This window comes from Peromyscus eremicus, chromosome X (assembly GCF_949786415.1).
Source record: "Peromyscus eremicus chromosome X, PerEre_H2_v1, whole genome shotgun sequence".
In the NCBI taxonomy this organism is placed as follows: Eukaryota; Metazoa; Chordata; class Mammalia; order Rodentia; family Cricetidae; genus Peromyscus; species Peromyscus eremicus.
This window is the reverse complement of record NC_081439.1, coordinates 55,103,382-55,130,626: the sequence shown is the minus strand read 5'-3', so window position 1 is coordinate 55,130,626 and position 27,245 is coordinate 55,103,382. Positions and strand designations below refer to the sequence as shown.

Below are 27,245 nucleotides of genomic sequence, written 5' to 3'. Positions count from 1 at the left end.
GTGTATATTAATTGTATAAAATAATGCATTTCATTGTAACATCTTCATACATATACATGCTATTCTTCTTCCATCTTCTGCCTCTGCTTCTGGGATTAAAGGTATGTGCCACCACCACAGCCCAGTTTTAAGGGGATTCTGAATTCAATTTATTCTTACTTTGTTTGAAATGCTTACATGTTAATTTATAAGTGATATTGTTCTATGGCATCCCTTTTGGCACGTGTGCTGTTTTTGTTTCAGATTGGCTCCACCATTAGTGAAAACATGTGAAAGAGTAGCTATCTTAGTGGCCTTCTTTGGGGTAGTTACTTTGGTTCCATTGTTCTGGATCATACTTTGTACATAATCAAAACTGGATTGATTCCTCGTACCTTATACAACAATTAATGGAAGACAAATAATGGGATTAAATGCAGAGCATAAGACATGATATTTTTAAGGGAAAACACACCTAAGAGAAAATTTTGACAACCTAGAACTCAGTGAAGTTCATAGACAAGACACCAAGAGCAAGATGTTTCTAGAAGGCTGAAGACTGACTCTTACAAAGATGGCTATATGCTATGGAATAATCCTCTTGTACACTGTAACGATTTGTCACTTGAATTGGTTTAATAAAACTCTGATCAGCCAGTAGCCAGGCAGGAAGTAAAGGTGGGGCAACCAAACTAAGGATGATGGGAGGGAGAAGGGCAGAGTCAGGAGTCACCAGTCAGACACAGAAGGAGCAGGAGATGAATGCGCCATGCTAATAAAGGTACCACTATGTGGCAGAGCATAAATAAGGAATATGGGTTAACTTAAATTATAAGAGCTAGTTAGTAATAAGCCTGAGCTATTGGCTGAGCATTTATAATTAATATAAGCCTCAGAGTGGTTATTTGGGAATAGGCAGTCAAGACAAGAAACTTCCATTTACAGCCATACCCTAATCCTTGGAAACGGTGAACCAGCACCTTCCCTAAAGACACATTGTAGAAGTGATTCACTTAAAAATCTGGAGATTATCCAGGATCTGTGTGGAGATCATATGGGTTACCATGTGTGTTATCACATGGGTTCATAGAACATAAAGACAGAAAGATCAGAGTTAGAAGGAGATCTGATGACAATGGCAGAGGTGGAGTAATGTCTCTGCTAGAAGAAAGCCAAGAGCTGAGAAATGCAGACAGTAATTAGAAAGGAGAGACAAGGGAATAGATCTTCCCTAGAGCACCCAGAAAGAATAAAGCAACATCTTAATTCTATCTCAGTGACATCCATTCTTAGGCTTCTGGCCTTCAAGACTAGCAGATTAGTTGTTTTAAAGGTCGCCAAAGCTGGGCATGGTGGCCCATGCCTGTAATCTCAGCAGGTGGGTCTCTGTGAGTTTGGAGCCAGACAGATCTATATAGTGAGCTCCAGGCCAGCCAGAGGATAAAGAGTAAGATCCTGTTTCAAAAAATAGAGTCACCAAGTTGGTAGCAATTAGTAGCAGTTTCAATAAGGAAGCTCATTCAATTCATGCAAGAGAAAAAAAGTTCATAAGTGGGCTTCAACAAAACTGATTTTTTTTGCAAAAGGCCCCATTAAAATGTTGAAAAGAGGCCTGGAGAGATGGCTCAGCTGTTAAGAGCACTGACTGCTCTTCCAGAGGACCCAGGTTCAATTCCCAGCACTCACATGGCAGCTAAACAACTATCTGTAACTCCAAGATCTGACACCCTCACACATACATACATGCAGACAAAACACCAGTGCACATAAAGTAAAAGTAAATTATTTTTTAAAATGTTGAAAAGAAGTTTGATGTCGTGAAACACACCTGTTTTCCCAGCATTTGGGGGGGGGGGCTGAGACAAGGAAGACTGCATAGCAAGGTTCTTCATCTAAAAAGTTGAAAAGACAATGCACAGACTAGGAAAAAAGATCTACAAGCCATATATCCAATGAGCAAATAGTATCTAGAATTTATAAAGGACCCACAAAACTCAGTATTGAAGAACAAATCTATGGGCTAACAAGCTGGCTCAGAGAATAAAAGCAAATGCTGTACAAGCCTGACAACCTGAGTTTGAGCCCCAGAACCATCTAGAGTGGGTGGAACTGACTCCTACACCACACACACACACACACACACACACACACACACACACACACACTAACAAACAATAAGACAGTGTCTTTCAGTGAATAAATGGTTAAACAACTGTGGCACAATCAGGCCATGGAACAATTACTGCTCAGTTAAAGGAAGGCTACTTTGATACATGGTATCTTAGATCTTTAGGCCATTGTGCTTAGTGAAAAGATCAGATCTCAAAAGATTATACATTATATGACCCACTTGCATATCATCCTTGAAATGACAAAGCTTTAGAGATGGAGAAGACAGTAGTAACTGCTAGGGGACAATAGTAAAGGTGGTATTTTATTGGATAATATGGGGTCATTTCTCTCTTGTGATCAAACAGTTCTATATTATGATGGACATAATGACTACACTAATCTATAGAGAGAGCCAAGTTGTGCATATACATGTGCTCACAGACACAAAATATGCATACGAATATAGTGAAAACAGAATGAGGCCTAGTTAACAATATTGTACCATGTTAATTGCCTATTTTGATATTGTACTACATTTCTATAAGATATCATCATTGCAGGAAGCCAGACCAATGTTCAAGGGATTCTACTCTTGTGACTTTTGGTGAATTGACAAGTTATTTTAAAGTAAAAAGCATTAAAATTTTACTGTGATTATTTTTCCCTTAAGACTCTTTTATTTTTTGCCACTAATTGAGATTGAACCCAGAACCTCATAAAACTAATCAAGCACTGTTCTATTGAGCTACATCCCATCCCCCAGCAGCAATACTTCTCCTTAAATACCCTCCTTTCTTTGAGACAGAATTCACACAACATAAAATTCATCATTATATGGGAGATTAAGTCAGGAAGATTATGGATTCAGAGCTATCCTAGACTACATAATGAAGTCTTTCTCAATAAAGCCAAACTTTTTTTGGTAGTTTTGGTTCCTTTCCTGGATCTCACTCTGTAAACCAGGCTGGTCTTGAACTCACATAGATCCACCTACCTCTGCCTCCTGAGTGCTGGCAGTAAAGGTGTGCACCACCGCCACCCGGCAAAGCCAAACATTTTTAATGGAGGAAAAAATAGGCTAAAACTTTAGAACTTTTAAACTAAGATTCACCATGGCTTGCTGAGCCTGCTTTCTGATAGCACCCAGGACCACCAGCCCAGGTATGGCACCACCTACAGGGAACTGGGCCCTCCCACATCAACCATTAATCAAGAAAATGCTGCTTATCGGCTGTTGCTAGAAGTCTTAGCTTGGGTCATCCATGTAGATTCCTGGGAGATTCCCTTGCACCAGATTTTTACCTAACCCCAAAATCACCTCCCTTTCCAGTATTCTCTTTCAGTACTCTCCCTCCCCACCCTATTCCAACCTGATCACTCATATTCCTATCCCCACCTGCCTTATAAAATCTCTTCTATTTACCCTTCCCAGGGATATCCAGGTGTCCCCCCATGAACCCTTCTCGTTACTTAGTCTCTCTGGGTCTGTGAATTGTAGTATGGTCATCCTTTATTTTACAGCTAAAAACCACTTATGAGTGAGTACATACCACGTTGTCTTTCTGGGTCTGGGTTACCTCACTGAGGATGAATTTTTTTCTAGTTCCATCCATTTGCTTTCAAATATCCTGGTGTCCTTGTTTTTAACAGCTGAGTAGTACTACATTGTGTAAATGCACCACATTTTCTTTATCTATTCCTCAGTTGAAGGACATCTAGGTTGTTTCCAGGTTCTGAATATTACAAATAAAGGTGCTATGAATATAGTTGAACATGTGTCCTTGTGGTATGATTGAGCATCCTTTGGGTATATGTCCAAGAGCAACATAGCTGGGTGCTGTGGGATGGTCTGTATGTCAAGTGTGTTGCTGATTGGTCAGTAAATAAATCACTGATTGGCCAGTGGCTAGGCAGGAAGTATAGGCAGGACAAGGAGGAGAATAAAGCTGGGAAGTGGAAGGCTGAGTCAGAGAGACACTGCCAGCCACCACGATGAGAAACAGCATGTGAAGATGCTGGTAATCCACGAGCCATGTGGCAAGGTATAGATTAAAGGAAATGGATTAATTTAAGCTGTAAGAACAGTTAGCAAGAAGCCTGCCACGGCCATACAGTTTGTAACCAATATAAGTCTCTGTGTTTACTTGGTTGGGTCTGAGTGGCTGTGGGACTGGCAGGTGACAGAGATTTGTCCTGACTGTGGGCCAGGCAGGAAAACTCTAGCTACAGCTGGGTCTTGTGGTAGGTTGATTCCCAGTTTTCAGAGAAACCACAACACTGACTTTCAAAGTGGCTGTACAAGTTTGCAATCCCACCAGCAATGGAGGAGGGTTCCCCTTACTCCACTTGTTCCACATCCTTGACAGTATGAGCAGTTATTTGTGTTTTTGATCTTAGCCATTCTGATAGGTGTAAGATGGTATCTCAGAGTTGTTTTGATTTGCATTTCTCTGATGATTAAGGATGTTGAATATCTCCTTTAGTGTTTCTCTGCTGTTTGATATTTTTTTTTGAGAATTCTCTATTTAGATCTGTACCCCATTTTTTAGTTGGCTTATTTGGTTTGTTGATACCTAGTTTCTTTTTTTTTTTAAATTTATTTATGTGCATTGGTGTTTTGCCATTGGTGTCCGGTCCCCTGGAACTGGAATTACAGACAGTTGTGAGCTGCCATGTGGGTGCTGGGAATTGAACCTGGGTCCTCTGGAAGAGCAGTCAATGCTCTTAACCACTGAGCCATCTCTCCAGCCTAATACCTAGTTTCTTGAGTTCCTTATATATTTTGGACATCAGTCCTCTATCAGATGTGGGGTTGGTGAAGATCTTTCCCCATTTTGTAGGCTGTTGTTTTGTCTTATTAATGGTGTCCTTTGCCTTACAGAAACTTTTAAATTTCATGAGGTCCATTTATTGTTGATCTTAGTGCCTGTGCTATTGGTGTTCTGTTCAGAAAGTTGTCTCTTGTGCCAATGCGTTTATTTCTCACTTTTGTTGGTGGAAGTTTCTGTTCCACCAACAACTCCCAAATACCCAGCAGCCATTTCCCAAATTACCACACAGAAGTTTATATTAATTATAACTGCTCAGCCATTAGCTCAGGTTTATTACTGACTAGCTCTTACACTTAAATTAACCCATGATTCTTATTTATGTTTAGCCATGTGGCTTGGTACCTTTTCTCAGTTCTGCCTTGTCATCTTGCTTCCTCTGTGTCTGGCCAGTGACTCCTGACTCAGCCTTCCTCTTCCCAGCATTCTCCTTGTCTGCTTGCCCCACCTATACTTCCTGCCTGGCTACTGGCCAATCAGCGTTTTATTTATCAGCCAATCAGAGCAACACATATTCACAGCATAGAGAATGATATCCCACAGCAGTACAGAGATTCTGATTTGTGTTATATAATTGTCAGCTCCTGGGTCTCAGAGAAGCCATATTCAGCTTTGTATTGGTCAAACAGCTTGCGCAGGACACTGATGTAAAGTTCCATGTACTTTGCCACTGTCTCCTTGTCAGGATCATGGATCTTGGGGACTGGCAGGGGTTCTCCAACTATGGAGGAGAAGAGACAAGTATCAGAGTCCCTACTCCAAGGACACTACCCACACCTCAGTAGGGGAACACATTTCCACAGTCTCTGGGGCTGTTCCCCTCTCTTCACTCTTTCCCCTTGTTCTGGATCTCGTTCTCTGGTCACTCACGTTTCACCAATGTTCCAGAGAATGAATGCAAGCACAGTAAAGAGTTGAATGAATGTACTTGAATAATGATGTTCCTCTGACAGCAGGTGAGCTCTGTCCCCCCTGTGATGGCCCCAAGTGTTAGCTGTTTGGTTGTCCTTCCTACCCTGCTTTCAGCCGCACCTATTGCCATTCCCTTAGGGTACTCTGGTTGTGAGCCAGATTGCCTGGGGATTGGTGGATGACTTGCGGTGGTAGACCAAGAACTTGAGTGGCCTAGAAAAAGTAGAAAGCTCACCAACGGTGGTAATTGGATGATTGAAAGGCAAAAAGCCCCAGGATCCCCGAGTGAAGCCCCTGCCATGGAAAGTACAGAAATTTAGGCCTAGGATTTTTTTGCCAATTTTCTGGAAGTTTTTTTGGAAGAACCTTAGCCATGTGCCTTCAGGGAAGGTCTCTTGGTTGTAAACCTCATTCTCACCAAAGGTGTAAGAAGGGACAATGTATGCCCTGCAAAGAGAGGGACAGCAGAATTAGATCTTCATTGAGGCAAAATCTCCCCCCAGCAACACTCTCTGAGGTGGGAAACATCCCCAACCTCCAAACAATAGGACAAGATTTCAGGCACCCAGACACCCCCAGCCTCGTGTCATGTTTCATTCCTTCCATACCACTTCCTCTGGTGGAAGTTCAGTGTGGCTGCTGGACCTTAGCTCAGGAGACTTAGCACCTTCATTTAGCATCCAGCATGAGCTCTCCAAACTGCATAAGCATGCATGACACTCCTCTCTTGGAAGCTCTCCCAGAGTGCCTCACTGTAGCCCTCATTGCTTAGCACAAGCTCAGTGTCCTGGCCCTTCCTGTGTGGCCAGGTTCCCCAATACTTAACCACAGTAAGTGTGCCAAGTGTTCTCTCACTTCGTCCGTGGGTTCTACCCCCTCTGCAATTCTCTCTTTATGGAGCAAATGCCATTCTGCCTTTCAGCACTCTCTTCTAAGCACATCTCCTTAAAGAAATCATTGATCACCCCTGATTTCTACTGTGGATTTGTCATCCATCAGCTAGTGCCCCCCCCCTTATCCTGCTTTCCCCACTCTGTGCCCTGCCTCACAGTCCTCTCCTGACCAATCAGAAGTGAAAATCCTGACGGTTCTCATTGAATCCCTGGGGTCTGGTCTAGGGTAGTGCTGTATATATCATCTAGTTCCTCATCGAATGCCTGAGTTTTTACTTTTGTTCGGTTGTTTACTGTGTTGTTTTTGAGGTGCTGGAGATTCAACCCAGAACCTTGCACATGCCAGGTAAGCACTTTATCACTAGAAGGAACCCCAGACCTATATTTTTTTTTTAAGCTGGAGACAGGATCTTGCCAACTTCTCCAGGCTGGTTTTGAACTTGTAGTCTTCCTTTTCCAGATTCTAGAGTAAGGGGGATTACAGGCAAGAGCCACAATGTCTGGCTCTTTTCCCATTTTTGCCCGATTGGCAACTCTTACTCTTATTTTAACTTTAGAACAGTTCAGATGTCACTCTCTAATGAAGCCTCCAGTCTGGGCCAAGGTCTTTCTATAAATTGGTGCCCCCATAGCAATTTTTCTATGTCTCCCTTATCATACACCATTTACTCAACACATTTCCATTGAGTTCTTTTTTATGTGCCAGTACTGTTTTAGGTCATGGGGATACATCAGTGAACACAAGGGATGAGGAAAAATCTCCATACTCATGGTGTTTACTAGCAGCGAAGGAGCAGGCAATGGGGAGGAGTGGGGAGTGAAGTTCGGGCAGTGGCTGAAGACCAGTTTCTTCAAGATCTTCTGCTCTGTGTGACATGGGAGTCATTGGAGCATTTTGAGATATGATATAACTTGACTCATGGTTACCAGGATCATTCTAGCTACAACTGGAAATAGAATCTTTGAGGCAAGGGAAGCAGGAACAGAAACAGAAAGAGCAGTTCCAAGTATTGAAATGGTCCAGTAGAGAGATAATGGGTGCTTAGACCATGGGGATGGTAGTTGAGATGGCAAGTAGCTGGATTCTACATGTTTTGTTATGATATGTGCATGTATTTGTCATCTACATTAGACTGTGAGTCCACAAGCACCTGGTATTGTTTATTCCTGTATTTCAATATCCCATACTAAGCCTGACACACAGTAGGTATCTGACAGCTGCTGAAAACACTCTCTGGGGGCATCCTCTGAGCATCCATCCCCTGAATATCCAGCCAGTACCTTCACTGCCCTTGGGTGGTTCTCAGGGCCTCCCAGCGAATGAGTTAATACAGAACAAAGCCACTCTCTCCTAGAGCCCCAGACTAATGGACCTTTTTCTGCTCTTCTTTCCCTGACTTCAAGATCTAACCACCAAATGTTTGGAGGTCCAAATACCCCCAAGGCATAATGTGAAGGGTAAAAGGAAGTAATCAGAGGAAAATAGGGGTATCTAGCAGGTTTCCCAGAGAGGGTGTCATTGTAGATAGAGTTACAGAGGGCCTAAGGCATCATGACAAGAGAGTCCTTGAACCTAGGGACCCACCCTGTCTTCAGTGCTAGCTTCACAAAACCTTTATGATTTTTGAGGAAGATTGTGGAGACTCCTGGGCGGCACAAGAGGGCTTCAGAAGCTCCACCCACCACAATGATCACAGCATTGCCTGAGCCTCTCTGCATCAGCTTGTACTTCAGGGCCAACTCACTCACCGGACATATACCTGTGAAAGCAAAGAGTCAAGTGGATGGAGTCAACTTGGTGTCTAAGTGTGGAAGAAGGCTCCTCCCAGGTTCTTCCTGATGCAGGCAGTTACCACCTTCTGCCTTTGGTCTTCATGTCTTGGGTTTACCCTAGCCTGAGAAGGTATCTTTAGTGGCAGCTGCTTGCTTGCCTTGGTAGGACTCTCCAGTACGGGCTATCCTGATTTTCTCCACCTACTCCCACTCATGGTCTCCTGTCTTCCAGATGAACCTGTTCCATTTCTACCCACAGACTGTAGAGCTATCTTTCTCTCTGTCCAGGCTGACCACTCCAGAAACCCTCCAGAGGCATTTCTTCTGGAGGTGATCAGGCTAGCCACCACCAGTGTGCTTCCTTCCTAACAGCAAGCTGCCAAAAGGATCCATTAAGTAGGATTTTGGGTGAGCAGGCAGACCAAGCCAAATTGAAATGTAGATGAACAATGGAATGTGGATGGCATCCTGCTGTTTGACAAAAGCTGCAGATGTTCATCACTTTGAAATCCCATTTTTGCATTGAATTCATCTTCTGTTCTCTACTGGGATGGCAGAATTTGCATCCAAGGTCTAGCCGTTGAGAGAAACACTTGCTACATGGCCATACTAACCTAAGAGGAGAGCTGAAACATCTTCTGGGATTCCCCTCAAGATAAATGTAGCTTACCTTTAGTTTGTCCTCAGTTGTTTTCTGATGTCCAGAAAGATATTCATCCAGAGAGAAGGGAACCTGTCATAGTACCCTGGTTTGAGGCACTGGGAAGTTGTCCTGAATTCTGATGGATAATTGTCCTTTATCCTTTGGCATAAGCAAGGATTGAGGGAGTCCCACGAGATGCAGGACATGGACCAAGATTGTATGTACTAACTGGTATGAGAGACTTTATAATACCTTTAAGGTTCCTTGACATGAGAGCTGAAATAAGCCAGTTGTCATCCCAGAAAAGAATCTGGCATGTTTCCCCCTGTATTCATGTTTAATATATGGCTTTTACTCTCTTCTTTCCATTTGGGCTTGATTCTGCACTTAGCCTTCTGATTACCCTTTGTAAGGAATCCTGGCAACTTGTGAATGTCTATAACTTCCCCTGCTGCCCAATCAAACTGCCTCTCAGACTTTGTACAGAAACTGATGCTGAGACACATACTCCTGATACTGGCTGGACTCTTTAAAGAAATCAGTCAAGTCTTCTATCACAGAGTGACTATTGGAGCTTATTGAGGTAGCATCTTGAGTTGGATTTCAAAATGGGATGATTTCCTGTACTCACCCTTGGACATTACATACTCCCGCACAATAGGGATCCAGAAGATCCCTTCCAAGGTTGCTAAAAAGGGAGTGATAGATGGGAAAATCCTGGAAAAGCCAGTGGCCTCAGTAGCAAAGTTGATGAAGGCACCAAAAGAGAGAATGCCATGGGGGTGGTTGACAATGATGTAGTTGTGCTTGGGAGAAAGGTCATGGGTCTTCACCAGCTGTTAAAGGAAGATTGAGAGACTGATCAAGCAGAAGGAAGAAAGGATGTGAAAAGTTCAGAGCCAAGCCAACAGCCTTAACTCCTTGCTCACTAGGATGTTATTGTCATAAGATCCCCAGGGATCCTGGTGCTAAGAGACGCTGGCTTGGGTTTGACACTGTGGGGAGGTATTGTTCCTGTCTCCCCACCTGCACATCTATTTTGGGTTTATTTTCTACATTATGCTGCTAGGCCTTCACCTTCACTGCTGGCCATCAGAGCTGTTGAAAACCTGGATCTCAATAGGGAGTGAGAGTTCAAGCAATAAGGAGCAAGGGCATCCAGAGGAAAGATGGGCATCCGGAGGAAAGGTGGTTACCTTTACTGGGAAGTAGCTTTGGAAATACTTCCAGAGGGTCCAGTTTCGTACCCAAGCTGAACGCCTACCATCTGGGGACAGAGAAAAAAGAGACAAGCCAGCGGGCTATTGCCAGTCCCTCTGCCCCTCCCAGAGGTGAAGAGTTCAGCCTATGCTCTTCAAGATACAGAAGCAGCCTCCTTTTTAGTCTCTTAAAGCTTCATGGGCAGCCGGGCGGTGGTGGCGCATGCCTTTAACCCCAGCACTCGGGAGGCAGAGCCAGGCGGATCTCTGTGAGTTCGAGGCCATCCTGGGCTACCAAGTGAGTTCCAGGAAAAGGCGCAAAGCTACACAGAGAAACCCTGTCTCGTAAAAACCAAAAAAAAAAAAAAAAAAAAAAAAAAAAGCTTCATGGGCAGCCAGACTTTTTTCTCCTCTCCTCATCGCTCCATCCACCTCTCTTTTCCCTGTCCCTATGACTCCACCCTTAGCACAGAAGGGACCACAATTCTGCTCATATCTCTTACCTCGACTGTGGGTGTTCCAGTCATAGAGAAGCCAGGCTAAGGAGAGCACAGATAAGGGCCATAAGCTAGTGAACAGCAGGAAATAGGGTATACCCAAGATGGAAATACATCCTGAGGAGACACAACCAATATATGTCCTTCAGTTTCTCTCAAGGCTTGGTACACCTCTCACAAGCTCTACACTAAGAGAGCAGGCAAGGCTGCTATGGGGACTGTTCCCCCTCAGCCATTGCCTATCCCTTGTTCTGGCTCAGGCTGCTTTCTGGGTCCTTGGATATGGGTCCTCCTGAAGTCTGAGATCTTGTCTAAGGAAGCAGCAGAAACCACGAAGTTCTCAGAGGAGGTCTTTGACTGGAGTCAAAGGGCAGAACTGCTTGGCAAAAGGAAAGAGAAGCACATTGGGCTGGTGGTTGATTATCCTCACCCTGGCAGTTCAGAAAGCTCCTTATAAAAGTTTGATTTTCCTTACTTTGTTGAACTGGTAAAACCATACATTCTGAAGGTAGAGGCCTACCTGCAGTGTCCAGACAGTTTGATGCTGAGAAGAAAGTGTAGATTAGAAACTGCTTCACTGTACTTGTTTTGTCCCCTTCAAAGGGTTGCAAAATGTTCAGAAGAGGGAAAATGTGACTCTGTTAGCAAAGAGACATGGCAGACTACAAAATGCAAACATGCTGTATCTTAGAGCAGAAACAACAATTTTTATTAAGTAAATATTTATTTATGAAATAAAACAAACAAACAAAACAATTTATTGAATTATTTATTTCTCCTGGGATAGAACCCAGGGCCTTGTTCATACCAGACAAGTGCTCTACCATTGAACTACATCCTCAGCAATGGGTTCCACTTTAAATCAGCATAAAGTCTTAGGACACTTGCTCCAGAGTGCAGTTTACAGAGACCCTTATGTTGTCAAGACATCAACATAAGCCAAGTAGAGGCAGGCAGATATCTGTGAGTTTGAGGCCAGCCTGGTCTATAGAGCGAGTTCAAAGATAGCCAGAGCTACCTAGTGAGACCCTGTCTCAAACAGACAAACAAACAAGCAAAGACACTAACACAGCAGGGGTGTTTTTGAGATGGTGCCTCAGGGCTAGTCAATCCAGTGCTGAGGAGTCAGTATGAAGAGGAGAGGGTATTCTGATGTTTTCTTCAGCTAGTGCTGCTGTGACGCTGCTGCCGTGGCCTTGCCCCAGCCCTTCAAGATGTCTACAAGGTGCAGATTTTCTAAGCCTCTCTGACTTCCACAGCAGTCTGCTGTCAGGGCTCCTACTCCCAGGGAATGGGGAGCTCCCCAGATCATGCCAACCCCTCTGATACAGACTCTAAACTTCTTCCACTGCCTTGTGAAGTTCTCTGTTTTACTTTACTGTTTAAGCTGGAACTACCCGGGCACCACCCACCTCTTCTGATGCCTATTCTTTAGCTGTCTCCAGTCTCCAGTCTTCTCACAGACTCTAGCAGAACATTCCTGCATGTCACTACCATTTTCTGACCACAAATGTGGAATTTCAAGAGGTAGAAGAGCTGGTGTGGTGGTGGATACTAATGATCTTAGCAACTGGGAGGTAGAGGCAGGAGGACCAAGACTTTAAGGACATCTTTGGATACCTCATGAGCCTGGGCTATGTGAGACTCTATCTCAAGAGAAGAGAAGAGAAGAGAAGAGAAGAGAAGAGAAGAGAAGAGAAGAGAAGAGAAGAGAAGAGAAGAGAAGAGAAGAGAGAAAAGAGAAGAGAGAGAGAGAGAGAGAGAGAGAGAGAGAGAGAGAGAGAGAGAGAGAGAGAGAGAGAGAAATGTGGAAAAAGCTAAAGAAGTTCCAGGACATAAGTGATGCTGGATAGTGTGTATGTGTGTGTGTGTGTGTGTGTGTGTGTGTGTGTGTGTGTGTGTGTATGTGTGTGTGTGTTGTATCTGTGGGGGACAACTTTTGGGAGTTCTCTACCACTGAGGTATAGTCCTGGTTCTGTTTTAAGTTGCCCAGGCTAGCCTGAAACTCATTCTGTAGCCCAGGCAAGCTTTGAACTTGTGGTTCTCCTGCCTCAGCTTCCAGAATGGGCGGGATTATAGGCCTATACCACCAGGCCCAGCTCTCCCATGTTTCCTACTGAAAAATGGAAAATTTTCTGTTTTACCTTTAGATCTATGGGCTGTTCCAAGTTGTTTTTCGCACATGTGCACTGTGGCACATGCTTATCTACATACTCACAAAACTAAATTAAAGTGTAATAAAATTAATAATAAGATGACAGTGATTGTACATCACTATTCTGTGAAATTTCTTACCTTTATGATTTTTTCTGTCGTTATTTTTCAGTAGACAAAAGCTTTTGTGGTCGGGGTGATGTCATTTACCTTTAATCCCAGCACTCGGGAGGCACAGGTAAGAGGATCTCTGTGAGTTTGAGGCTAGCCTGATATACATCGTGAGTTCCAGATCAGCCAAACACAAACAAACAAACAAACAAACAAACAAACAAACCAACCAAACAAACAAACCAAACGAAGCTTTTCTAAAACTCTGAATTCTATTTCCCTCATGCCTACTAGGGATTGAAGCTAGGACCTCATGTATGCTATACAAGCATTCTACCACTAAACTATGTCCCCAGGCTGAAAGTCTGAATCTTCTAAGGGTGGCTCATCTCCTCCTAAGAGTTAGAGCACCCATCCTGCAGTTAAAAATGTGATTTACAGCCACCTTTCAGCCCATTCCAACATATGACCCAAATAAAGTCTGCGCAAAAAGCAGCTCCAGGCCACATTTTCCAGTCTTCCCACTTTGTAGAACTGTAGTGGTATCAACCCAATTTCTTTTGACATGACACTTTTGGTAGCCTTTGATGGACATGACCACTGGTAGTTCCCCATCTCAGCCAAACCAGGATCCATAGGCTCTGGCTTGCAAAGGCCTCACAGGAAGAAAGTTATGTGCAAGCAGCAACTGCTACCATACAACAATGGTGTGAGCTGGCAGCAGCTGTCCTGCAGCACCCAGATAGATATCCTGCACAGAATCCAGGTGCAGGTCACTGAGGATGTAGGAGTGTCAGGAGGCCAACCCAGTCAGCTGTCTGAGGGCACATCTGGGCTCTGGGTTAACCTCTCTGGTTTGGAGGAGACAGGCAAGCAGGCCCTGGCCAAATGCAATTATATACCCATTTCCTGGGAGGCTTCACATTACCTCTTATTTCCAACCCTATTTTGTTGGGAATTTTAGTCTTCTCCAGATAAGTTCATGTCATCTACTAACAGACAATTCCACTTCTTTTTCAGTTTTGATGTCCTTTATTTCTTTTCCTTTCCAAATTGCCCTAGCTAAGAATTCTAGTACTCTATTGAATAGAAAGGATAAGAGTGGAGAAAGAATCATCTTCTCATTGTACACTGAGTATGATTGCAGCTGTGGGCTTTTTATATGTGGCCTTCACTATGCTGAGATACATTCCTTCTATATCTAATTTGGTGAGAAATTTTACCTTGAATAAAAATGGAATTTTGTCACATTCTGGTTTCTGTATTTATTGAGACAATTGCGTGATTTTTATTTTTCTTCGTGTTAATGTTGTGACCAGCGTTTACTGACTTTAACATGTTGAAGTTGTACATATTCACATCGCAGGGATAAATGGCACTTGATCATGGTGAATAGTGTCGACAGACTATTGGCTTTGGTCGCCAGTGTGTTGCTGAGGACTCCTGCTTCTGTGCTCACCAGCGATATGGGCTTTTATTTCCCTTGTAGTACTCTAGCACAGTGATGTTGACTTTGTAAAGTAGTTGGACACCTTCTCCTCTGGAGCTTTTTGGGAAGAGTTTAAGAAACGTTGATAACTCTCCTTTGAGTGTTCAGTAGAATTCAGAGACAGTGTCCTCTGGTTCTGACCTTTGATTTGTAGAGGTTTTTGATAACTCTTTATTAGTATATGCACATTTTCTGATTGCTATAGTTTTATTCGTTTTTCTGTGGTTCATACTTGCTAGGCTGTGTATGTCTAGAGATCTATCCACTTTGCTTAGGTTATACAATCTGTTGTTTGCATGATACTTTTCATAGCAGTCTCTTGAGATGCCCACTCTTTCTCCAGTGGTAGCTATAATGTCTCTTTAATTTTTAAATTTCATTTAATATTCCCTTCTTTGTTGGTTCATCAGCTAACCCTTTGCTAATTTTATTTTTATCTTCAAGAGACTAACTTTTGCTTTTGTTGATATTTTCATTTCATTTATTTATGCACTGATCTCTGTTCTTTCTTCTTTGTGTTATCGTCAGTGAACCTGGCTTCTTCTGCTTCCAATTCCCTTGAGGTAGAAACTTAAATTTCTTATTATTTGAGATCTTTATTTTTTCTTTAGGTAGGTGCTTATCTACATGAACTTTGTTGGATTTATAAGTATTTGATTTGAGGAAGTATTTAATGGCACTGATTTTTAAATATCTATTTTCAGTTGCTTTTTATTTTGACCCCTCTCCCTTCTTCCCTCCCTTCTCCCCTTCCTCCCTTCTCCCCTTCCCTCCCCCCGGCCCCCTCAAATGGGACCTCATTGTACAGTCTAGACTGGCTTTGACCTAGCAATCTTCCTACTTCAGCCTGCTGAATGCCTAAAAAACAAATAAAAGAAGAAAAAACAGAAACAAAAATACACAAGCACATGAACAGGCCATAAATTCCTTTCTGGGTAATCATGCTATCTGCAAACCTTTTACTATCTGGTCGCATTTGCTAGAATTTTTAGTGCATTAATACAAGTACTGAAGGTGCTTCTCCCCAGTTAGAGATTGTGTTCTGTCTTTCATCAAGTGTAGTGATGGTAGCTGTGGGGGTTCTTTTTCTTTACTTTGACAATGTTCTTTTCTCGTCCTAGTTTGCCTAGAGGTAATTTTTTTGGTCTTGCTTTTTCTTTTGGTGTGTGTGGTATGCATGCATGTGTATGCATGTGTACACATGTGTAGGTACACACGTGTGGGTGCATGTGTATGCACAAGGTTGATGTCACTTGTCTTCCTTGATTGCTCGTAGGCTTTCTCTCTGAACCCAGCCACATCTGGTCGAGCTTGCCAGTGTACGTCAGGGGTTTCCTGTTTCTGCTTTCCGAGTGCAGGGATGGCAGGCAGCTGACACATCTGCCTGGCTCTCATGTGGATTCTGGGGATCCGAACTTCAATCTACATGCCTGTACAGCCAATGCTTTATCTGTGGAACCTTGCCCAAGCTCCTTCGTTTTACTTATTTTATTGATTTTGTAGATTTCTTTTTGAGACTATATAACTGTCTACACTGAGTTAGAACCATAGCTTCCCTTGAGTCAGTTAATGATTTCTGCCAGTTCTAATATCGTCCAAGTGATTCTGCTCCCCACTTCCAGGCTACCCCCTGGTCAAAGCCATCATTATCTCTCTAGGTGAACACCAGTGTCTTTGAAGGCAACTCCCTGCTTTCTCTTGGATCTGGGTGCAGCCAGTACAGTGAATTTAAATCGGACTCTGTCACTGTGCTGCACAGAGCAGGGGGATGTGTCAAAAAGGCATGTCTGTGACTTTGTGCGTACTTATTGGCTCTCACTTAGCTATAAACGTGAAGTGAATAAATGGCCTAAGTATGGTGGTGTATGCCTTTAATTGCAGCACTGGGGAGGATTTACGGATGTGTTAGGAAAGTGTCCGTTACGAAAGAAGCCCCATCTCTTGAGTTTGGTCTAGAGGGCCCTTTGTGATCCAGTCCCTGGCTTTCCCACTGTACTGTTTTTTTTTTGTTTGTTTGTTTTTTGTTTTTTGTTTTTTGAGACAGGGTTTCTCTGTGTAGCTTTGTGCCTTTTCCTGGAACTCACTTGGTAGCCCAGGCTGGCCTCGAACTCACAGAGATCCGCCTGGCTCTGCCTCCCGAGTGCTGGGATTAAAGGCGTGCGCCACCATCGCCTGGCAGCCCACTGTACTGTTTTAAGCCCTTCAGCTATTCTTGATACTGAACTTCAGGGCTTCTCTGCATGCTGGCTTCTTTGCCAGCCTGCCATTTCCTTAGCTGTTCGCCTGGCTAGCTCCTAATCACTTTTCAGACCTCAGGATAAATGTCATGTGTTCAATAATTTGAGGCCACCTTTGACATTTTCCCTTTTTCTAAATGAAGAAATCTCTTCCACTCCTGCCCGCCCCCCCCCCCATCTCCATTGCCCCTTCTATGCTCTAGGAGCTGATTCCTTCCGGTCTCCACTGTAGCCTTCTGTCTGTCTGCAGCTGCTTTGGGAAGCTGCTCAACATTTCTGAAATGCACAGTTCTATGGCTGCCTTTTCCAAAAGCCACCAATACTTTCCCATTGCTGAGCAAATCAAGTCTCAGCATATTTCCTGAGTTCTCTCCTGATTAGACTCAAGTATTTCCTAGCCCTGTCAGGTGTCCAACCATCTCAATCCATTTCTCATTCAGCCTTCAACTTACCACATATGTATGCAGCCATTTTGTTCTTTTATTTTGATTACTTGCTCCCCAACTTTCTGCCTACCAAATTTCCTTCATTCTTCAAGGCTTACCTTCAAAAATACTTCTTTGATATCATATCTTTGATGGTTCCTCAGGCAGGATTAAAAGTTTCCTTCTCTGTAGACTTGCAACATAACACTTGTGCCTCTGTTACTGTTTTATTGTGTTTGCTTGTGTAATTAGTACCACATCTGTCTGGCTCGCTCCCCATTAGACAGCGATTAGCACATTGCAAAGCATAGGGCAATGGCTCACGATAAACTGTTGCTACATAGAGTTGTATAGTATCACCTGGATTTCCACATTCTCCAAGTGGCAGGTGAAAGTTAACAGGATGAAAATCACCTGTGACCTTATTCTCAACAAGGAAATGTCCTCTACAGCTTTGTGTGCTTGTCAGGCTACAGCGGCTGGCTGTTCTCAGTATTAGCCCCAAACCCTTCTAGGTGGGAACCTCATGCTTCAGGGCAATGGCCAAAGTCTGAGAGCTGGCGGTTGGCTCAGTGCTTTCAGAAATCCAAGAACGGAGTTAGATTATCCAAAAGAAATTTCTGTGCTTTTTTTAGATTTTTTTAATTGAAACTAAGTCAATGCTAAATACTACTTGTCAGAGTACATGTGAATAAAATCACTGAACAAGCATTGGCTGAGCCTACCCCTTCGGAAATCTCTGTGCTAAAGATCAGGAGGAGATTGTCAGGGACAGGAAGAGAAAGGTGAAAGGATTAAAAGTGGAAGTGGAAATTAACATGGCTTGAAATGGGGAGTGCTGACCAGTTGATTGTGCAACAGTGCTATTTGGCACCCCGTGTGCGTTCTTATTTAATCCTCTTACTGCCTTGGGAGGTAATGACTTATTATCTTATTGTAATAATAACTGAATAACTTAGAACCTCACTTGACACATGAATGAATGAAGGCTCAGAGAAGACACTTATCCAAGTCTCGAGAAAAAGGAGAATACATTTGTTGGGTCTCTACTAAGTATCTGACACTATGGGACAAGAGCTATTTGAAGTACTTCTCTGTGTAGCTCATATCAATAGACATAGAAAACAAAGTTCCCGCCTCCCAGAACCTCTAGTTCTTATGTGGAAGATACCTCCCAAGATGAGCTTCAGTTGGCAGAGAAAATCAGCAAGGAAGAGCTTGAGTGAAGTCCTGGAAACAGTAATGCCCCAGGTCTTTGAGTAACATCCTAACCCACTGAAGTACATAAAGGGGCCATAGAATGAGTTGGACCTGGGAAGAAAGCTGCAGAGATGAGTCCTGATGCTAAAGGGTGTAAGTCAGGAAAAGATAAGAAGCAGAGAAATGGTAAGGATCCCATTAACTGCAGGGAGGGTTTGGGATAACTGTGGGAACAGGAGAAACTAGAAGCAGGGAGTTGGGTGAAGGGGGTTCTGGGACTCATATGACTGGGAATGGAAATCTGAACAAGGCTATGGGTTCTCTAACCAATTTGAAAACTGCCAGGGAAGTCGAATGTGATGACTGACACATGCCTGTCATCCCAGTGCTTGGGAAGCTGGGCTTTATAGTGAGCCTGTCTCAAAAAAAAAAAAAAAAAAAAGAAAAAGAAAAGAAAAGAAAAGGGGAAAAAGATGCCATGGGGATTGAGAATTTTCAGCCCAATGCAGTTAATTGGATGTAGGAATGCTAGGGTATAGTGAAGGATAGCTTGTCTGAGCCTGCAGGAATGCATCAAATATGTTCAGTTTTCTAGGACTCCATTATCACTCTTCTTGAAGGTACAATGAGATCAGAGTCTTGGTTGCCTGTGTTTGAAGCACTCATCATGTCTCTGTGGATCAAATGTCAAGGCTGACAGTCTTAAGAGGCTGTACTGTGGTCTGAATGTATGACTGAAAGTTCATGTGTTGGAAACTAGATCGATGTACAGGTTTTAAGAGATGGGGCCTTTAAGATAGATTACTGCTGTTATTTCTGGAGCAGGCTCCTGATAAAGATGAGTTTTGCTTTGTCTTGCTTCTCTCTTTCATGCATACTCCCTCATTCTTCTAATTTCTACCAGGGGATGACACAAAACAGCCCTTTCCCGATACTGGCACCTTGATACTGGGTGGTCCACTCTCCAGTACCCTAGGCAAAATACTATTATGTATGAGTTGCTCAGACTGTGGTATTTTGCTATAGCAACAGAAAATAAAGACAGATGGGACAGTGGAGCTCCAAATGATGTCAGTTTCTATAATAAAAAGGGAAGAAAATGAACACGAATTGAGTATTTTTTCACCTTGTTGGTTTGCAGAACAGCCGCAAGCATCAGGAAAGATGTACTGTTTCTATGGTAGAGGGGACTTCTGACCCACTTGAATAGAAAACAGCAGTCTTTCGTGCATGGGATCTTGTAGCAAGTAAGTGGCAGAGCTGAACTGCCTGACACCCAAGACTATGTCCTATTTTTTGTAGAATCAAAAACCAGAAGGCGGCAAGTACCCCCACAAAAAGGATGACTAAAGGAAGGCAGAAACATGAAGCTAATGGTTTCTATCGAGGAAGATGAAATCTAGGAAGATAATTTGATATTTAATGTCAAGTTTGCGCCTACAAAAAAGAAAAGAATCAGTTGTTATTCTCATGGAGCTTGTTGGATAGAGAGGGAAAACTGAGGTCTGCAACCAGTAAAGTCCTTGAATATTACAATTTAATGGATAAAGGGTAGTAGGTTCTGGTTAAATATTACATACCTTAGTAACTTATTTTTTTTTTATAAGTGTCTTTCTTTTGAGACAGGGTCTTGCTATACAGTCCTCACAAGCCTGGAACTCAAAATGTAGCCCAGGCTAGACTCAAACTCATGGTTCAACTGTCCAAATGCTGGGATTACAGGCTTGAGCCACCATGCCTAGATGGGTCACAACCTTTTGAAATGTATTGATTTGGATACCATGCTTTTCAACTTCAATGCTCTCCAGAATGCCTTAGTGAAAAATTTGTTTTCCCTGCTTCTTGTTTGAAAGTTAATTCAACTTCTATAACTAAAATATAATGTTGTGGGTTTAATTTTTTAAGATTAAGAGATGCTGTCCAGTTTATTCTTGAAAAGTGCCCTAGGCCTTCCAAAGTGGCACAGTCTAGAACGAATTACAGAGAAGATATGGGTCAAGTATTTTTCCTAAGGAGAGGCATTGACAGTCTAGGAAGGGCATTTATGATCCAGTCAAGGAACTAGGCAGAAGTTAAGGGGTATGCCCCCACCCCTGTGAGTAAATTGCTTGAAATACAAGCTTTGCACAGGGAGATGAGCTGATATAGGGTCAGAGCCAGAGAGTGGAGATGGTCAAGGATGCCCAGGTACTAAACTTGTACATCATCAAGCTAGCCGTAGGAAACCATTATTTTTGAACAGGAAAGGTATATGATCAGTTTTTTTTTAAAGGTTCTAGGCACTGGGAATCTATTTCAGTGGGAGCATTAGGTCTTGGATTTAATACCGAAGACTGAAGAAAGACAGACAGACAGACTTGAGGGAGCATGCAGAATAGATTGGAGAGGGTGGAGACTAGAAACTAGAAGGCCAGAACTACTTTTCATAGCTCTGAGAGATGGCAAGCCCAAAAGTCTAGTTAGTTTTTTTGAACTCGTTGGCTCTTTGCTCTTTACTCTTTGGGGGTACCCACCACCCAGCTCCCAAATAAATACATGGAGGCTTATTCTTTCTTATGAATGCGTGGCCCTAGCTTGGCTTATTTTTAGCCAGCTTTTCTTAAATTATTCCACCTATCTTTTGCCTCTGAACTTTTACCTTTCTATATACCTTTTTCCCTTCTTATTCCATGGTTTGCTGTGTAGCTGGGTGGCTGGCCCCTGGAGTCCTCCTCTCCTCCTTTCATTCCCCATCTTCTTCTCTCCTTCTATCTATTCTCTCTGCCTGCCAGCCCCACTTATCCTTTCTCCTGCCTTTCTATTGGGCGTTCAGCTCTTTATTAGACCATCAGGTGTTTTAGACAGGCACAGTAACACAGCTTCACAGAGTTAAACAAATGCAACATAAAAGAATGCAACACATCTTTGCATCATTAAATATTCCACAGTATAAACAAACTCAAGACATCTTAAACTAATATTCCACAACACAGAAGAGACAGAGAGAGAGCAAACCTCGGAAAGAAAGCTGGACCTCAGAGGCCCATCAGAGCTTCCATGTTCCCTAACTCATCTTCTCATCGTTTCTTTTCACTCTCTCCATCCTACTTGTCTCTGTGTCTGTTTGTTCTCTTTCCCCTGTCTTCCCATTTCCTCCAGCTAACATCCCTCAGCAGCTGATATTGGCTATGCTTCTGAATATCACTCAGACAGAAGCACCGACCAGGTTCAGAATGAATAAAGGAAAGGGAGAAAGAGGAGGGAGGGAGACTTTTCCATGAAGAACATCGCCTGTGGACCCAGAGAAGGGGACGATGATTCTAAGCCTTATAGCAGTCCCACCCTTGGCCAAAGTCCTGCACTGAATTGTAATCCCATTCTGATGTACTACCCCAGGACTCACCAGCTGCTCACCATGCCAGGCTGCTTCCCCTTCAGCCTCCTCAACCTGTTGTAAGATTTTCTTTACCTGGCATCCTCATATTCCTTTCTCATGGCTCTTTCACTTATTATAGTCCATATTACAGTATAGTGATTTGAAACGTGTACCATGGTTGAAACGTTTGTTTCTGTAGTTGATAACAAGGAGCCTATAATTAGCTCATTGTTACGGTCTCAGCAAAGGCAGCTCAAGGTCTTATAATGAATATTTTCCCTATAACTATTGATGAACAGATTTGAATATATTTGGCACCTCTGTGGACATTTTACTCTACTGGATGATTGCTTTGGTAATCTGCAGGACCCAGGATTCTTGAAATTTTTAGCATAATCAGCTAAAGAGCAGAAACAGAATGTTATACAAATGGAATGATAATCAGTCTAAAACAAGTCAAGAAATACATGAAGATATGCTCAGTATCATTAGTCATTAGGAACATGCAAATCGAAACGACGGTGAGGTTTCATTCCACACCCATTAAGATGCTAATAAACCCAGAAGCTAAGAGTATTGGTGATGATGCAGAGAAATCCAAACCCTTATGCACTGTTGTGAGAAAATAAAATGGTGCAGCCACTGTGCAGATCAGGTTGGCAGTTTCGCAAAAGCAGTACCCAATGGAATTGCCATACAGTCCATAGATTCCTCTTTTTTTGTATATCCTAAACATTCAAAAGCAGAGTTTCAAAGAAGTTATACACTCATACTTAAAATAGCATTCTTCCTCACAGCCGAGAGGGAAAAATGCTCATTAATAGATGAATGAATACATGACATTTAGTGTAGCCATAAAAGTGCTATTTGATTTAAAAAGGAAATTCTGACATATGCTATTGTATGAATAAACTTTAAGGCTTTGTTTTGTGAAATAACAGTGACCATGACATGATCGTCTAGAATAGGAAAGTTCACATGAACAGAAATTAAAATGGTGGTTTCCAGAGCTGGGGGGAGAGGAACTTAGGAAGTCAAGGTTTGATGGGTACAGAGTTTCAGTTTAGGAAGATGAAACATTTTGGACATGGTTGTAGAACACTGTGTAACACAGTAGTTAATGCAACTGAACTGCCGCTTAAAACAAGGAATTCTCTTTTCTCTATATTTGTCGTAATGAAAAAAAAAACTTTAACAACACAGACCAAAAAAAAAAAAATGCACTTTATGCTTCCGTGTTTTCACTGGTGACACAATGGTGCCATCATGTGTCTCTAGCATTCCCATTCCACTCCTCCAACTCTGCCAGGATGACTGGGAGCCAGTGAGCTTTAGTGGGGAGGAGGCGGCTGCCACCCTTGTCTTCTTGAGCTCTTACATATGGTATCGCCTGACGGACCCTCTACTCTAGTCCTGCTGGAAGACAGTGGCCTTTGAAAGGGAAGAAGGAAGAAAGAAAAAGAAAGCCTGAGAATTATTTTCTGGGAGCAAAGCAAAACTACTGTACTGAAAATAGCCGTCCAGAGTAGCCAGAGGAGATGAGCACATGTGTTCAAGTGCCATCCCAAGGTGCCATCAGGCCTGAAAGTCCCCAGGCACACATGTCTCCCCTCCTCTTCCTCTTCCCCATTCCTGGGCTCTTTCAGCCCTTTTCCCTCACCCTTTCTGAGGTCCAGGCTTGAGACCCAACACCACATCTCTTTTGACCTTCCTCTGTCCCGTATTTTTCTACTGGAGGGGAAGAATTTATCCAAGGGGGGCTTTCTGAGTAAGTTAAAATAAAATGCAGAGGAAAACAGAAAGAAACTATGAAGGAATAAAAACAAAAGCTCTGCCCCAAATAACCTTTTTTTCTTTCTTCCTGTTTCCCTTTTCCCTCCCTGTACCTCCTTCCCTTCCTCTGTCCTGTCTGTCTGTCTCTCTCCCCCTCCCTCCCTTCCTTCCTGAGAAAGGGTCTCAGTTTATAGATCATATTGGCTTGAAACTCACTAGTCACTGTGTAGCCCAGGCTAGCCTTGAACTCACAGTAATCCTTCTGTCCAGGTCCCCTGAATGATGAAATTACAGGTTTGAGGCACTAGTCCTGCCTGGTTTTAACTTCCTTTTCTTGAAAATGTATTTATCTCGTATTATTATTTACTATCATCATCATTATTATTTGTGTATGTGTATGCCGTGTGACGCACGAGAGTGTAGGGGCACATGTACCATGTTGTGTGTGTGTGTGTGTGTGTGTGGAGGTCAGAAGACAACTTGAAGGAGTCAGTTATTGCCTTCAACTGTGGGTTCAGGGGCTTGAAGTCAGCTTGATCAGCAAGACCTCTTACCTGCTGAGAAGAAACTCACCAGGTTTAACGTCCTTTTCTTGACAGAGCTAAAGTTAAACAAATGATGAGCTCGGCAGGATTTGATTTTAATGAAGCTTAGAAAGTCTGCATCTTCTAGAGGCTATAGGTCCCCTCTGACAGGCTGATGAAGTATACAAACCCTTCTTTGAATAATATGCTTAAGTGCATCAATAAAATACCCGACATTACAAAGGCAGGGCACTATATTAAACCACAGCTATCACATCACTAACAGTGTGATCCAGCAGCATATACGTTTCTTGCTCTATGAATGAAGAAACCAGCCTTAACGGAAGTTCTAATAACGACTGGAATTTTGAAGTCATCATCAGCATAAGCAAAGTTTGGAGATGGCTTTAACAAACAATCACTTGGATGAAATGCAAATCTCTGCCATGTCTGCTCCTGACAAACATCACGGGTGCTGCTATCACGTCTGAGGCTTATCGCTTACATTCATTGCTGAAGGAATGGCTACATCCCAACAGGAGCCGAATGACAGGAAAGCCACATTTCTTCCCACCAAGCTACCCCTGAATTCTTACTCTACAACCTGCTGCTTAAGAACCTCTGCTCTTATTCGGGAGGCAGAGGCAGGTAGATCTCTGTAAGTTCGAGGCCAGCCTGGATTACAGAGTGAGTTCCAGAACAGCCAGGGCTACACAGAGAAACCTTGTCTTGAAAACAAACAAACAAACAAACAAACAAACAAACAAACAAACAACAAAACCCCTCTGCTCTAACAGGTCATATAATTTGCTTGCCTCTATAGTTGATCTCCCAGGATGCCTTGGCTTCTGGCTTGATTCTGTGAGCCCATTAGCCTAACGCTGATCATTGACTGAGTCCATCAAACATGAGCTAGCTTTTCCTGAAGATCTAATGTCACTTACACAGCCCTCGGACTTTTCAGAATTCTTTTACAACACCCTTATACTAGGGAAATTACCTCAGATCTTTCCCATAACACCAATCTATCAAGCAACCACCACTCTGGCCCACTCTTCAGTATGATTCTTTTTGGATAATGTGTAGGGGACAACTCCTCGGAAGACTGGGATAATATTTAAACCATAACAGCTACAGGCTCTCCCCTGGCCTCGGGGGCTCCATGCCAGTCCATTCCCCAGAGCGGGTAGAGGGACCCAAGCAGGTGCTGGCCCCAGAGCCTTCCTCATGTGGGGATGCCTGGCCTCTTTGTGAATCTGTTCTCTGGCCCTTGGCGTTTACTCACCTAAAATGACATAGAGTGGAATCCACTGTAAAACGGAGAGTGTTCGGAGGCCCTCCTGCAGATCTAGTCTGGAGAAAAAGACCATTGTTTCAGGGCTGCTTCCCTGTGGCCAGAAGCCCAAGCAGAAGCCCTAAGCCACTGAGATGGAGCTGATGTCAGACGCTCTGCACTAATCTCTTATCATCAGGGCTGCTTAACTGTCAAGCTTTTGTCAGGCTTGCCCGAACCTTTCCTCCAGTTTGCTCCGCCCCAACTTCCTACACACAAAAGGTTGCACATTAGACTGTTTCCTTTCTGTCCATGGACCACTGATTTTGATGAGGCAACAGTAGCCTTGGGGAGCTTTCGCTGTTGGATGACCTCTAAGTAGTTCAGGAGAAAAGAATGACTTTGTCCACCTTATCTAGAAGCTCTGCAAAGCAGCCTGCTGTTAGTACTTGCTTCAGAAAAGGTAACTAGGGGCCACATTTGCTTCTGCTCCAGTGGCCAATCTGGCTCCTTCAGTTGAGAGCCACTCAGCCCAATAGAGCTGTTTTTCAGCATGCATATCTACATTTCTCCAATTCCTCCTTGTGCCTCTGTTCCCAGGGGTTCTGGATCAGCAGCCAGACACAATACAGCAAAGCAGAAAGAACATTGCTTGAAGCCACAGCTTCACAACACTCCATGCCCCTGACTATTCCCTTTTGAAAATTCATGTTAGAAGGCAGTAGAGTGTGTAGAATCATAGATTTCAGAGCAAGACAACAGGAGTTCAGATCTGAGTCCTGACACTTATAAGTTAGTGACTCCCCATGCCTTGGTTTACCCATCTGTAAAATGGGGACAATGAGAATGCCTGCTTCACAGAGTTATCTTGAGAATTAAATGAGTGAATGATCATGGGGTACTCAGCACAAGGCTTGGTGCACAGTTGGTAATTATTTCCTACAATTACCATTCTTTTCAATTTATGTCTGTTGACCATCTGTTTGTTCCTGGTTAAGGGTCATGCTTCTGTTTACCAGTCTTTGCAAAATTAAAGGCCATTCCAAGATCCCTATCTCAGAATTAATTTTTTTCCTGTCATTCTCTATTGGATGATATTGTTTGTAGATCACTGTTGTGATGTACTAAGAATTCAGTGAGGAAGAAGACACGCACAGTGTCTGACTTCAACAAGAAGAGATAGACATTTAAAAAAAACTCAAAAATGTCCATACACTTGAATTTGAAAAAGATCCATATCCCCTGCATAAGGCCTTGAATACAGAAGGCAGTCCAAAAATTCCCGCTGAGTGTAACTAAAAGCGTGGCTGCAAAACTCAAACAAGAGTGATATCCAATGTCCTACAAGTGTGACAGAATACTGATCTGTCTGGCCCACGGAGGGGAGCATGCAAGCTCTCACTGCTGATCTGACTAATTAATGTGACCCCTCAGAGGCGAGCTTAGGACACTTTCTGCTGAGTCACTTTCATTGTCAAATGTACCTAGAAGCTCCCCAATACATCAGCCCATTCTTTCTTTTCTTCCTCCCGAGAAAGCTGGGCTCCAGCTGCTTCCTGGGGCTTCCTGGCCACATAGAGGGCCATGTCTATTGAGAATTTTTCAGGGGAGGAAAGAGGGGAAAGGGAGGAAAGCCTGGTTCTCCTGGGGAAAGCAGATACGAAGGGGCCTGGGGAGCCCATGACAGACAAGACCCACCACTCCAAGAGCTCTGCGGCTCTTACTGATCAGGTCTCTGCTCCTCTTCACTTTTAGATGGGGATATGGAGAAAATTTAGGTGAGCCTCAAGGTAACACATGGCATCAGAACAAGGGCAGGGCCAGACTGTCTCCCATCTCCGTGTCCCTAACATATAGCACAGGGTAAA

At 43.2% G+C, this 27,245-nt stretch overlaps 1 protein-coding gene across 1 annotated transcript; it reads right to left on the bottom strand.

The window, feature by feature from the left end:
- Window positions 1-5,266: 5,266 nt before the first annotated feature.
- Window positions 5,267-25,474, bottom strand: Dgat2l6 (diacylglycerol O-acyltransferase 2 like 6). The gene is made up of 7 exons (XM_059251422.1): window positions 25,390-25,474; window positions 10,843-10,953; window positions 10,337-10,407; window positions 9,772-9,976; window positions 8,310-8,484; window positions 6,067-6,278; window positions 5,267-5,640 (listed from the first exon to the last, which is right to left on the bottom strand). Exons 1-7 carry the CDS (start codon window positions 25,472-25,474, stop codon window positions 5,486-5,488), a joined length of 1,014 nt encoding a protein of 337 aa, XP_059107405.1. The 3' UTR covers window positions 5,267-5,485.
- Between the last annotated feature and the right edge of the window lie 1,771 nt (window positions 25,475-27,245).